Source organism: Pleurodeles waltl, chromosome 3_1 (genome assembly GCF_031143425.1).
Source record: "Pleurodeles waltl isolate 20211129_DDA chromosome 3_1, aPleWal1.hap1.20221129, whole genome shotgun sequence".
Lineage (NCBI taxonomy): Eukaryota > Metazoa > Chordata > Amphibia > Caudata > Salamandridae > Pleurodeles > Pleurodeles waltl.
The window spans coordinates 1,771,538,003-1,771,551,334 of NC_090440.1; the positions used below are offsets into that span (position 1 = coordinate 1,771,538,003).

General features: G+C 41.7%; 1 protein-coding gene across 1 annotated transcript in view; it reads right to left on the minus strand.

Moving 5' to 3' along the window:
* TYW5 (tRNA-yW synthesizing protein 5) overlaps window positions 1–13,332 on the minus strand; it is a 123,189-nt gene that overhangs the window by 95,205 nt on the left and 14,652 nt on the right. The window contains exon 2 of the mRNA XM_069225769.1: window positions 4,378–4,532. Coding sequence (XP_069081870.1) covers window positions 4,378–4,532 — 155 coding nt within the window. The remainder of the gene's footprint in view (window positions 1–4,377; window positions 4,533–13,332) is intronic.

Genomic DNA, 13,332 nt, shown 5'->3' on the forward strand with positions numbered 1-13,332 from the left:
TTACTGACACCCTCATATCACATTATACCCCTAGTGTGTCCTGAAACCCATAATTACAATGCTCCCACCTATACCAGGTGCAACATCAAAATATAAGGAGGTGTCATTTTAAATAAGGTAGGCCTATTGGCTTTGTCAGCACGTTATTGGAATTAGTCATATATCCTCTTTGAACCATATAGTTCTATTAAAATCAATACCCACAACATAATATTAATCCTCCCAACTGGGAGAGAGCCATGCTAGTCTTGGGGGTCGGCTGGTCCAAGGTCTTCTCAACGGTCTCCCCTTTGTGCAGGGGGTTTTAAGTGGGGGTGGGAAGGTTTAGGGGCCAGGCACCCCTGGCCAATCCTACGACACCACATCATCCCTCCCCCTCTGTCTCAACCCTCCTGCACATCATTCTGGGGCAATCCGAAATGGAAACTCAAGTTATCTCTGGTAAGATCTCATCAGCGGGCCCCAGCTCCACCCTTAGCTGCCACCATTGCCTAACCTCTTTCCAACACAACTGCAAAGGCGAGTTCCTCCTTAAATGGCTCCCGCGGTCTGACCACCCCCTATTCTGTTTTAGTGGGCCTGGGCAGTCCCAGCCCAGGTACAGTGTGGCATGCTAGCTCTCAGATGCAGATTTCCCCATTGCCCCTTTCCTCCCTAGAAACGGGGTCAATCACTGATAATTGCTCCTTTTGTGTGTGAAGCCCTTTGTTCCCTCTATTGGGAAGCAGAGTAATTGAGTTGGTTCTGTAGGCTGGGGGAGGGGCACAAATGCTTTGAATCAGATTCTGTGGGCCTAAGAGGAACAAAACTGTACCTTAGGGCAGATTCTCTCATCTGTATAACACAGTGAACACTTTACCGATTTTTCAGTGAGCACTACAGACAGACACCATGAATGCCCGCTAATGTTAAAAGGCCTTCCCCCGGATAAAACCAGTCCTTGGGGAGTCCCTTCTGTGACAGGCGACCTATGTGCAGATACCGGGCTGTACTCAATGGTAATCTCACATGTGTTTGCACATGTGCTCACGTGTGACCAGCCCAGTGCCCCTTATCCCAGCTGCACAGCAGCAGCCTTACCTTAAAAGGCAGACTCTGGGGTAAAAATGCTTAGTCCAATCACCATGATTTTACTGTGAGATTCAATCATTGTAAAAAAGTCCAAAAACCCTGTGGTCATTTACCAAATTGTAATTGTGGATTAAATGGGCGAAACCCATCTGCTACATTCATTCACTATTTTTTTAAACCTTCAACATCTTTAGATGGCTATGCATTTCTGTGTGAGAGTAGTTGTTAACCTTGAGCTCTTTACTGGAATTCTAAAAGACTGTGCAATACTGTTGGATGCAATTTGTTTTTTAACTGCAGGTTTTTGTTATTTTAACTTTCCGAAGTTCAACAAAATATTGAAGGACTGTGCATACCGTTGGGTGCAATTTGTATGATTTAACTGCAAGCATGTTTTTAACATTGAGCTCTTTAATGAATATAGAAGGACTATGTGTACTTCTGTTTGCTGTAATTTGTCAATCGGAGGGGGAGCTGTAACTACGCAGTATGTAAGAAGTGATGTTATTGCTCACCACCATGTTACACTCATAGCCCCATTGTTTGAGAAGATAGCTGTCTTGCTTCACGGCTGTTTGAGACCGAAGGAGTACATAAGCAGGCAGACATACAAAAGCCAATTTCACTCCTAAAGCACAACTGATGTATTTCCACCAGTTGTCTTACATACTTTCCAGAAACTAACTACTAAAGTAAAACTTAGCTCCCTGCTCAATCCTTTCCTTCCCCCTCTTTATAAACAGAGGCCAGTGATTCAGAACAAGCTGCTTTCCTTTCTTAACGCTTCTCTGACACAAGACATGGTACCTCAGTCATTTAGAAAAACAAAAAAGTGTGAGCTGACTCGACTGTACTAAAGAACTACACACTTATTTTGCTGTTACCATTCTGTGCCGAAGTTCTGAAAACATGCATTGCTAACATTATTTGCAATCATCTTCAGATATATAATTCCTGGATCCGCAACAAGTAGACTTCCGCCCAGAACACAACACCAAATCTGTGTTGTTGACAGTCATGGATGACCCCTGAATGTAACTCAACTTCAGATATGTTTCTGCATTAGTTTTACTGGACATCTCTGCGGCCTTTGACACGGTTGATCAGAACATCTTACTCAACTGTGTCAAAGCTGCTAGTTTAGGGGGGCTATGTCACATCCTTGCTGAATTCTTTTCCATCTAATCACATTCAAGTAGTCTGTTTGTCATCTTTTGTGGGGGAAAGATGTATTGTTCACTATGGGGTTCCTAAGGGATCCTCCTTATCCCCACATCTGTTCAAAATGTATGTTCAGCCACTAATTAAGGATTTGGTTGCCAAGGATTGCAAGCTGTACACCTAGGCAATGACTCACATATCCTAATATGTTTGGAGGACCACCTTTCCTTTCAGCCTCGGTTCCAGGAGTTGATTAGTCTCAAGTGGAATTTGATGGGGAATAATAACATAAAACTAAATACAGAAAAAAATTGTGTACCCTACCTAATAATGGGACGGATAGGAAATCCCCCAAAAAATCGGAGCAAGAGCCCTCATTCACCCCTTGGGGTGGCATGCTTCATGAGTGGGTTAGCTCCTTGTTGGGCCAGCGCTGCCATGGCTAATGGCCCCCTGAAAAGGGACTCTTTGCAGGAGGGAGATCTTTTGTAAACATGTCTGAATATCCCATCCGGCCTGTGACTGTTTATGTTACACAACTGTTGTTAACCCTGCTCCGCTTAGGAACAGCAAAATGTTTTGTTAATCATTATAGGTGAGGGAGATATGTGCTGGACCTCTTCTTTCCTGTGACTTGTACTGGCCCACAAGATGGGTTCATTACCCACAGCTTTGGATTCAGTCCAGTAGTGGTCATAGATTGTTATATATCAGTGAACCCCCATATTTCAAATGAGGAATCAAACTATTTGTTCGTGCTCAAACAAATTAGGAAGTTTTTTGTTTTTTTTTACTTCTGAGACTCTTGGGAAAGTGGCTGTAGCTTTAATTGGCTCAAGCTTAGACTATGGGACCTGGGCCTCCCGTCCACACTAGTACACAGGTTGTAGGTCATTCAGAACCAGTAGCACCACTGCTAAAACTTCTTCATTGGTTGCCTGTGTGATAGAGAGTGCAAATCAACACTCTTTGCATAGTCTTCAAGGCTCTCCATGGCCTATCGCATTCACTCAACTTGAAGTACATTCGAAAATATATATCCTCCATGTCACACCTTACAGTCTTCTGATGCACATCTCCTGTCAGTCCGAAAAAGCGGTAGATTTAAACAGGGAGGTCAAACCTTTTCAGTTTCTGCACTTACTCTTTGGAACTTCATCCTGTTTTCGCTTAGGAATGAAACTGAATCACTTCCCTTTAGAGAAGCTTTGACAACTTGGCTTTTCATGCAAGCTTTTGCTTGCAAACTCAAGCTATACTTGTGAACCATTTTAGCAGCTTCATACAGAGATAATACATTTTTGCGAGCAATGTTAACTCAAGAACTATTTCATTTGGTCAGAACCAAAATACCTATGGTGACTGTGAACTTCTTTTAAATATGTATAACATAGCATAACCTGTGAGAAAGCATCGAAGCAGAACCTCAGAATAAATATTTTTCACAGAAATCGAAAACGAAACAAAAGATTAATAAAGTGTTCCATATTTACGTACAGTTAGTTGCAGATATAGCATCCCTCATGACGGCAGTAGAAAAAAAATGATGGACGTAATGTTTGAATTAACCTCAACCACGCACAATAATAACTCTAGGCTGAATTCCAGATCATTTTGTTTTGCTCACTGTGGGACACTGCTCAACCGTATGTAAATCAGCCTTGGTTCTGATCCAATAGGAACAGTCTTACCTTAATTGCATAGCCACATCTTCTCTGAGCCATAAGGTGCAGGAATAAAATAATAATACCAGAAACTTCAACTGACCTCCATTTCCAAGCGCTTTGTATGTCTCTAGGTGTTAGGATGAATAATATTGAAATTCCAGAGACAATCAGTAGGCAACACTTCAGATAATTTTTTAGAGCATCCTCTAAATAGATTATTATTTTTTTTCAAGATTGGTTCAGATCCGTTGAGCAGTAAATCTTTTTTGGGGAGAATGGGGGAAAAATATTTCCATCATGGGGCAAAGTCACTTCAAGCCAGCACTAAAGCTAGTGACACCAGTGTTTAAGATTAGTAGTTTTAATAACATAAATGTTCATTGATGTTTAATGGAATTTTAAGTCCGTACTACAAATATTTCATCAAATAAGAAGTAATCAATCACAATACAATAAATGGAAAAGGCGAATGTAGTACCTGTAAATAAAGTTCTTGTGGAGGAAGTCCATCTGCGGCGAGGTGGAGACATGGATTTTAACTTCTCTGCTGCCACCTGCATTGCTGATGTAATCCACTGTCCATTTTGTAGTGCATGTCCCTAAACAGATTCCTTTAAGCACAACAGGTTTTCTCTACAAAGTAAACAAATATATAACGTCAAAATACTAATTTACAGTTCCGACTCTACCAACATTGAAAAGCCGGCATTCAATTGTGCACTAACATAATAGCATAAGTATAAATCAAAACCGACTTTGATGCTAACTTTATGCCACAACTTTAAAGCAGTGATAACATATGAGTTTGGAAGTAAACATAAAACAAACCTACACTAACTGTTGATGAGTGTGTATTTCAAAAGCCAGGAGACTGAGAGCTTGATGATACGCAGGTGTTTAATCCAGAAGTTCTTCTGTAAGTGACATACAGTTTTACTTCCCAGAAGTTCTATCTCCAAATTTCCTACCCAGTGATCTTCCTCTGGGAGTATGTCATCCACACATCGTACCTTTAGCTGATGTTGTTGTAATGGTTGAAGATATTGCCATAGGATGCCCTGATGCAAAATCCCTCAAGTGAATGAGCTGTTATGGGTATTTCTGTATAAATGAAACTTCAGTGGGGCATTCAGGCACTTTTTGTGAGTGGTTTTCGGTATTAATGTTTAGATATAGTTATCAGGTGTTATAATGTAGCACCCCATTCGTGCTACGTTATACGTTTGTGTTATATCACAAAGTGTACACATCCATCCAGATCTACTAACGGGTAGCCTTAGGACCCAGGTCAGTATCTCCTATCGCACAAGCAGAACCACGTTCTGGGGAGCAAGGTGGATTGACATCGGACTTGGTTGTACAATATCTAAGAATCCTGACAGTTGCCACAATATCAAAATATTGTCCAGAGCAATCATTCCAGTTCAAAATAGCATGATTTCTGCCCCCTCCCCATAAGGCCATAAAACAGTAGCAAAAACATACACCTCAACAATAACTACCTTTCTTCATCTAATCAGACCACTTGACAACCACCATCCTAGCTGCACAGTTGATAACGCTGCATGTATTGACCTTTCTAGAATGGTAGCTGCACTCTCCGAATTAGCTTCTTTTCTCTACCAGAAAGTACAATTCTTGACTTTTTCACCCAAACACATTATTTCCATAATGTCCACATCGTTTTTTGTTTTTTTAAACATCAAACCCCTTCTCACTCGCTTCAAACATATGTTGTCACCTTTCTCTCTCATACGTCTACAAAATGCATTCTTATAATAAAAAACCACAAACAAATTTTCAAGACCTCCTAACGTGTTCCAATTCAGCTGTAAGGTGTTAAGTTAGCCCAAACATTTTGTCGATATTAGTTTGCATTCTGGTATCTGTGTTAATAATGAATAAAATGAAACCATAAATACCAAAATACAAAATGGAGACAGCCATAATTCCAGATCTGGGCTAAATTATTCCACACATGATACGGGACAACTTCAAATTTTCAGGTTTTCAGCAGATTCCTCGAACAAATCGGTATGAGAATGGCACAGGATTTCCTCCACTCAATGGTGCGAAAACCAAAGTCGTGCAACTTGATCCTGCGGATTTTTATTCACTAATTACAGTAAAAATCCACCTATTTATCTTGCAATCAAATAAGAAACCTCTATCACAGTTGACTATTGCAACTCACTAGAGTCTATCACACATTGCTTTTGAATTGAAAATACAAAGGTCGGTTTGGTTCCCTGGAAACCCATCTCACATATGCTGAGTCATGTGTAAGGGCTTTTTACATTTGAAATATAATGCAAGGTGAAATGCCTCTTCAGCCAAGCCCGTCAGTATCTGTGACAACATAATGAATATGTACCTACTTGCATCGAAGGGTAATTGTAGATTCTGAATAAAAATCTGTCCCGAGCCCCATGGTCCTCATGATTCATTATGCCAAAACCTATGTCAGTTCAGAATTGTACTTATAGTATGATTATAGCAATGCATCTGTTTAAATATGTGGAGCCTTTAACTATACAGGGAGTGCAGAATTATTAGGCAAATGAGTATTTTGACCACATCATCCTCTTTATGCATGTTGTCTTACTCCAAGCTGTATAGGCCCGAAAGCCTACTACCAATTAAGCATATTAGGTGATGTGCATCTCTGTAATGAGAAGGGGTGTGGTCTAATGACATCAACACCCTATATCAGGTGTGTATAATTATTAGGCAACTTCCTTTCCTTTGGCAAAATGGGTCAAAAGAAGGACTTGACAGGCTCAGAAAAGTCAAAAATAGTGAGATATCTTGCAGAGGGTTGCAGCACTCTTAAAATTGCAAAGCTTCTGAAGCGTGATCATCGAACAATCAAGCGTTTCTTTCAAAATAGTCAACAGGGTCGCAAGAAGCGTGTGGAAAAACCAAGGCGCAAAATAACTGCCCATGAACTGAGAAAAGTCAAGCGTGCAGCTGCCACGATGCCACTTGCCACCAGTTTGGCCATATTTCAGAGCTGCAACATCACTGGAGTGCCCAAAAGCACAAGGTGTGCAATACTCAGAGACATGGCCAAGGTAAGAAAGGCTGAAAGACGACCACCACTGAACAAGACACACAAGCTGAAACGTCAAGACTGGGCCAAGAAATATCTCAAGACTGATTTTTCTAAGGTTTTATGGACTGATGAAATGAGAGTGAGTCTTGATGGGCCAGATGGATGGGCCCGTGGCTGGATTGGTAAAGAGCAGAGAGCTCCAGTCTGACTCAGACGCCAGCAAGGTGGAGGTGGAGTACTGGTTTGGGCTGGTATCATCAAAGATGAGCTTGTGGGGCCTTTTCGGGTTGAGGATGGAGTCAAGCTCAACTCCCAGTCCTACTGCCAGTTCCTGGAAGACACCTTCTTCAAGCAGTGGTACAGGAAGAAGTCTGCATCCTTCAAGAAAAACATGATTTTCATGCAGGACAATGCTCCATCACACGCGTCCAAGTACTCCACAGCGTGGCTGGCAAGAAAGGGTATAAAAGAAGGAAATCTAATGACATGGCCTCCTTGTTCACCTGATCTGAACCCCATTGAGAACCTGTGGTCCATCATCAAATGTGAGATTTACAAGGAGGGAAAACAGTACACCTCTCTGAACAGTGTCTGGGAGGCTGTGGTTGCTGCTGCACGCAATGTTGATGGTGAACAGATCAAAACACTGACAGAATCCATGGATGGCAGGCTTTTGAGTGTCCTTGCAAAGAAAGGTGGCTATATTGGTCACTGATTTGTTTTTGTATGTCAGAAATGTATATTTGTGAATGTTGAGATGTTATATTGGTTTCACTGGTAATAATAAATAATTGAAATGGGTATATTTTTTTTTTTGTTAAGTTGCCTAATAATTATGCACAGTAATAGTCACCTGCACACACAGATATCCCCCTAACATAGCTAAAACTAAAAACAAACTAAAAACTACTTCCAAAAATATTCAGCTTTGATATTAATGAGTTTTTTGGGTTCATTGAGAACATGGTTGTTGTTAAATAATAAAATTAATCCTCAAAAATACAACTTGCCTAATAATTCTGCACTCCCTGTAGTACACATTCCACCAGGTACACAAATTCCTGATTTCAATCCTCTTGAAGCTAAGTTCCTAATGAGGAGACTGGGCAAAGGAACTAGCTCTAGGATTTATTACTCTCTCATCCTAATGCTCCAGATCGCTTCCCTGCGTGTGGGCGCAGTGGGAGACATGGATGGGGGATCTTGATGACGATGATGGCTGGATCCAAACTGGGGTGATGTGGTGGGAAAAAAAAACAATGGATTAAACCCAGATCTTTGTGACTGGGGGTGAATGTTTGCATTGTCTAGAATTCCGTCCATCATCTGTTCGTTTTGCTTTTGTCACCCTAAGTAGGAAGGGCATTTCGAGACGGGAGTCCCGTGCTCACTGCTCCACTAGATTCAAGCTAGTCTGGCTGATAAGCAGCGATACCCCCTGACCGGTCCCGGGATGCTTGATTTCGGTCCAGCGAGGACCTGGCCTGGCAGTACAGGCTGGACTATTCCCATGAGGAACAGGGTCAAGACTGATTTGCATATGGCTGGGTCTAAATTGGGGTTGTGTGGTGGGCAAAAGAACGATGGAATAAACCCAGATCTTTTTGACTGGAGGTGAATGTTTGCATTGTTCAGCATTCTGTCCATCATCTGTTCTTTTTGCTCCAGTGTTCTGGGGCAGCAGATTGACCTTATGGCCCTGCTGGGCTTGTTGGAAGAGGTTGGGGGACAGAGGATGGAACAGACCTTTGTTGGGGTATCAACAATAGTGGCCAAATGTGACATTGCTTGCAAATGGATCTCCCTATAGCCTCTATCGATGGCGGAGAGGTGAAGGGGAGGGGGCTAGACTGGGTACCCAGCAGTAGTGGCCAATTTACGAGGCATGGGGCTGTTCTTCGAAAACAAAAAGATCTGGAACAGGTTGTAGGAATATCATGGGTTGGATGTTGGGACCTCCTAAATATATATTGGAATGATGCATACTATGTAGACGTGTGGAACTGGCCATATTGTGTGTCATTAATGTTGTTAAAATCAATATAAATTATTAAACTTGGTTATAAAAAAATGTCACAGGCTTGCAAGATTTGGGTTAAAAGTACATGTACTGGGCATCCGCTTTCTGCTTGCTACATCCTCAAATTAAAGACTGTGATGAGGAAGAGTGGACATTACTTACTGGTACTTTTTACTGAATAGGGTACTGTTCCCTCTTCTTACTGGCCTGCAGCCTTGTGCACCAGCTGGGGCAAGTGCACAAATGTTGTTTCTCCCTTTGTGGGACTTCTGTTACAGGATGTGTTGCCTCGAAACAGCCACTGTTATTTGTGAGCCCCAAAAGGGGAAGGAGTAAAAATGTTAACTGATGCTTACTAGACTCCCCTGTTTGGGAGAGAGAACCTAAAATCTGAGGATAGTGAGTAGGACAAGTTGAATTCATGGTATGAAGATTTGAGTGAGTATTCCAAGCGTTTTTAAAAATTAAAAGGAACTTACTGTTCTGATAAGAAATCACTTGCCGTCTCTCCTTCTCTAAGTGGTAGGTCTCATATTGGAAGAAGATGTGACCTTGTGGATAAACTGCCCTCTTCAAAATCTGGGGATCTAGTTACCTTGGCACTTGAGTGAATATCTTGTGATTGTGGGCAAATAACTTAAACAGCCAGTGCCTAAAATTGTAAAAAATTATTGAATGTAATAATATTGTGAAAATGGCATTATGTAAATCAAAATGTGCAGAACCCAATTGATGTATACAATCTTATATCATCTCCTAACATCTCCCAACAATGAATAGCTGCCACCGAGCTAGTTTTGCTTCATATCAATACCAGTTTATACATATTTCAATCAAATCCTTTCTTATCTTCAGCTGGAATCCTTTGGATAGTCTAAATGCTCTGACAAACTCAACAGGCTGGGGTGAGTCATGTCAGTGAAGCACAAGTCTAAACAGTCTCTTTAATTCTTTGTTTCATATATCCACGTCACACCACCTGGGAGTCATAGAATTTTTGTTTTTCCTTCCTAGTCCAAAAAGGGCAAGTACAGAATGGTCATGTACAGGGAGTGCAGAATTATTAGGCAAGTTGTATTTTTGAGGATTCATTTTATTATTGAACAACAACCATGTTCTCAATGAACCCAAAAAACTCATTAATATCAAAGCTGAATATTTTTGGAAGTAGTTTTTAGTTTGTTTTTAGTTTTAGCTATGTTAGGGGGATATCTGTGTGTGCAGGTGACTATTACTGTGCATAATTATTAGGCAACTTAACAAAAAAATATATATACCCATTTCAATTATTTATTATTACCAGTGAAACCAATATAACATCTCAACATTCACAAATATACATTTCTGACATTCAAAAACAAAACAAAAACAAATCAGTGACTAATATAGCCACCTTTCTTTGCAAGGACACTCAAAAGCCTGCCATCCATGGATTCTGTCAGTGTTTTGATCTGTTCACCATCAACATTGTGTGCAGCAGCAACCACAGCCTCCCAGACACTGTTCAGAGAGGTGTACTGTTTTCCCTCCTTGTAAATCTCACATTTGATGATGGACCACAGGTTCTCAATGGGGTTCAGATCAGGTGAACAAGGAGGCCATGTCATTAGATTTCCTTCTTTTATACCCTTTCTTGCCAGCCACGCTGTGGAGTACTTGGACGCGTGTGATGGAGCATTGTCCTGCATGAAAATCATGTTTTTCTTGAAGGATGCAGACTTCTTCCTGTACCACTGCTTGAAGAAGGTGTCTTCCAGGAACTGGCAGTAGGACTGGGAGTTGAGCTTGACTCCATCCTCAACCCGAAAAGGCCCCACAAGCTCATCTTTGATGATACCAGCCCAAACCAGTACTCCACCTCCACCTTGCTGGCGTCTGAGTCGGACTGGAGCTCTCTGCCCTTTACCAATCCAGCCACGGGCCCATCCATCTGGCCCATCAAGACTCACTCTCATTTCATCAGTCCATAAAACCTTAGAAAAATCAGTCTTGAGATATTTATTGGCCCAGTCTTGACGTTTCAGCTTGTGTGTCTTGTTCAGTAGTGGTCGTCTTTCAGCCTTTCTTACCTTGGCCATGTCTCTGAGTATTGCACACCTTGTGCTTTTGGGCACTCCAGTGATGTTGCAGCTCTGAAATATGGCCAAACTGGTGGCAAGTGGCATTGTGGCAGCTGCACGCTTGACTTTTCTCAGTTCATGGGCAGTTATTTTGCGCCTTGGTTTTTCCACACGCTTCTTGCGACCCTGTTGACTATTTTGAATGAAACGCTTGATTGTTCGATGATCACGCTTCAGAAGCTTTGCAATTTTAAGAGTGCTGCATCCCTCTGCAAGATATCTCACTATTTTTGACTTTTCTGAGCCTGTCAAGTCCTTCTTTTGACCCATTTTGCCAAAGGAAAGGAAGTTGCCTAATAATTATGCACACCTGCTATAGGGTGTTGATGTCATTAGACCACACCCCTTCTCATTACAGAGATGCACATCACCTAATATGCTTAATTGGTAGTAGGCTTTCGAGCCTATACAGCTTGGAGTAAGACAACATGCATAAAGAGGATGATGTGGTCAAAATACTCATTTGCCTAATAATTCTGCACTCCCTGTAAAAGGGCATGGCGTATTTGCAGGTACTGATGACACTGTGTGTGAGAGAGCTGGAAGTGTTCCTGCATTTCCTGAAATGATAGTTGGGCCTCACCAGATATCCAGTAATAGTAGAAACACATAGCCTTGCACAAAGGAAAACAAAGTACAACCCTATTGTCTTCTGTGGAAGACTAAGCAAAATACACTTGTACTGCTTGACCAACTTCAAGGGAGTGGCAATTCAGTACAGTCATGCCAGAGATTTCAGGACCTAAAGTTGGAGTAAAAATATCCTAAGAGAAATGGAAATCGGGCATTACACTTGGTATAAAAGATGGCAAGGGCCAGAAAAGCTAAAACGAACTTAAGATAATGATCCCTGTAGTTTTCTGAAATACAAAGTTATGATGACTTCAAAAGACAGCTTCATAGTCAATAATTTAGGAGAAATCCCTCCAAAGGCTCAAAAGGCAAATTCCTTAACCAGTGAAGAAGTAAAGACTGAACTGTAAGGTGTGTAAACTTGAATGCCCTAATAATGCAAGAGACAACCCCATTAAAATAATCCAACCCCCTATTCTCTGCAGAAATCCTGAAACACCAGGAAAGTGACCAATTGAGCACTCAAGGGAGAAAGGGCCAAATCGACCTCAACACTGCCATGCATAAGATCAAAAATATGTTAAGGGTCACAGGCAAGAGATGAGAGTGTGAGACTCCCATTAAGTACAAAAAGCCTCCCAATGTTTTAATAAGCCTGAATGATGGAAGAGCATATAGACAACTGTAAGGCCTCCAAAACTTTAATTAACAACCCTAAGTACAAGCGTCCTAGCCATTGAGCCTTGAGGACATCCAGACTGAACTGGGACAAGAAATTGAAGGACATGACTGTAGTTGAATAGGGAACAGGTTGACAAAGAGAATATGGACTGACTGCCAAGAGGTGCAGCTGAAGGAATCAATACCACTTAAATGACAGAGGACTCAAACCTCTGTTGACTTTGAGTAACTCTCTGGATCTGGGAATCAACGGGAAGGGTGAGGTAGCAAACACAATACCCTGGGCCAAGGAACAGTGAGAGCATTCACCCCTCCATACACTTTAAGCGAAATGCCAGAAACAGCGCATCCCACCTGGACACAAACAAGTACATCAATGGAATAATAAAATGTCCAATGGTATCCTTGTTCACCTTGAGATGGACCTAGAAATTCCTTGAAGAGGGAATCATCTGACTCGGAGTGTCAGATTGAACATTCTCCGAGCACAAGAGATATGACTTTTAAATCAACTGCAGGTGATTGTGCTCATAGGACAGTACAGAATGATCCTGGAGGGTCATGTGAAGAAAATCTGCTGCCCCCTACCTGCCATCCCCAATGATGTATGTCCTTGCTACTCGATTTCTCAACACAAACTTCAGAAGCTGTGAAAAAAATAACTGTTTGACAATCCAAATAGACCTCTAATCCCTTCACTTAGAAGACATACCAATCTCCTGCATCAGCAAGGGTTGAGGTGCCACAGGCCTGTGGCACCTCAATCCTTGCTGATGAGATCCATCATCAAGGACACAGTTTGTGGGGGCATAGGTTAAGGCTTTGGAACTTTAGCAGAGACGGTCTTTCACAGCTACCAACACAGGGGTGTGCAGGGGATTTCCAATACGAGCAAGCCAGTATGTGCTGCAACAGAAAGTTCCCAAATCATGGCCAGGACACTTTTTTCACTTCTTCTACAGGACTAAATATTGGTCTCACTTT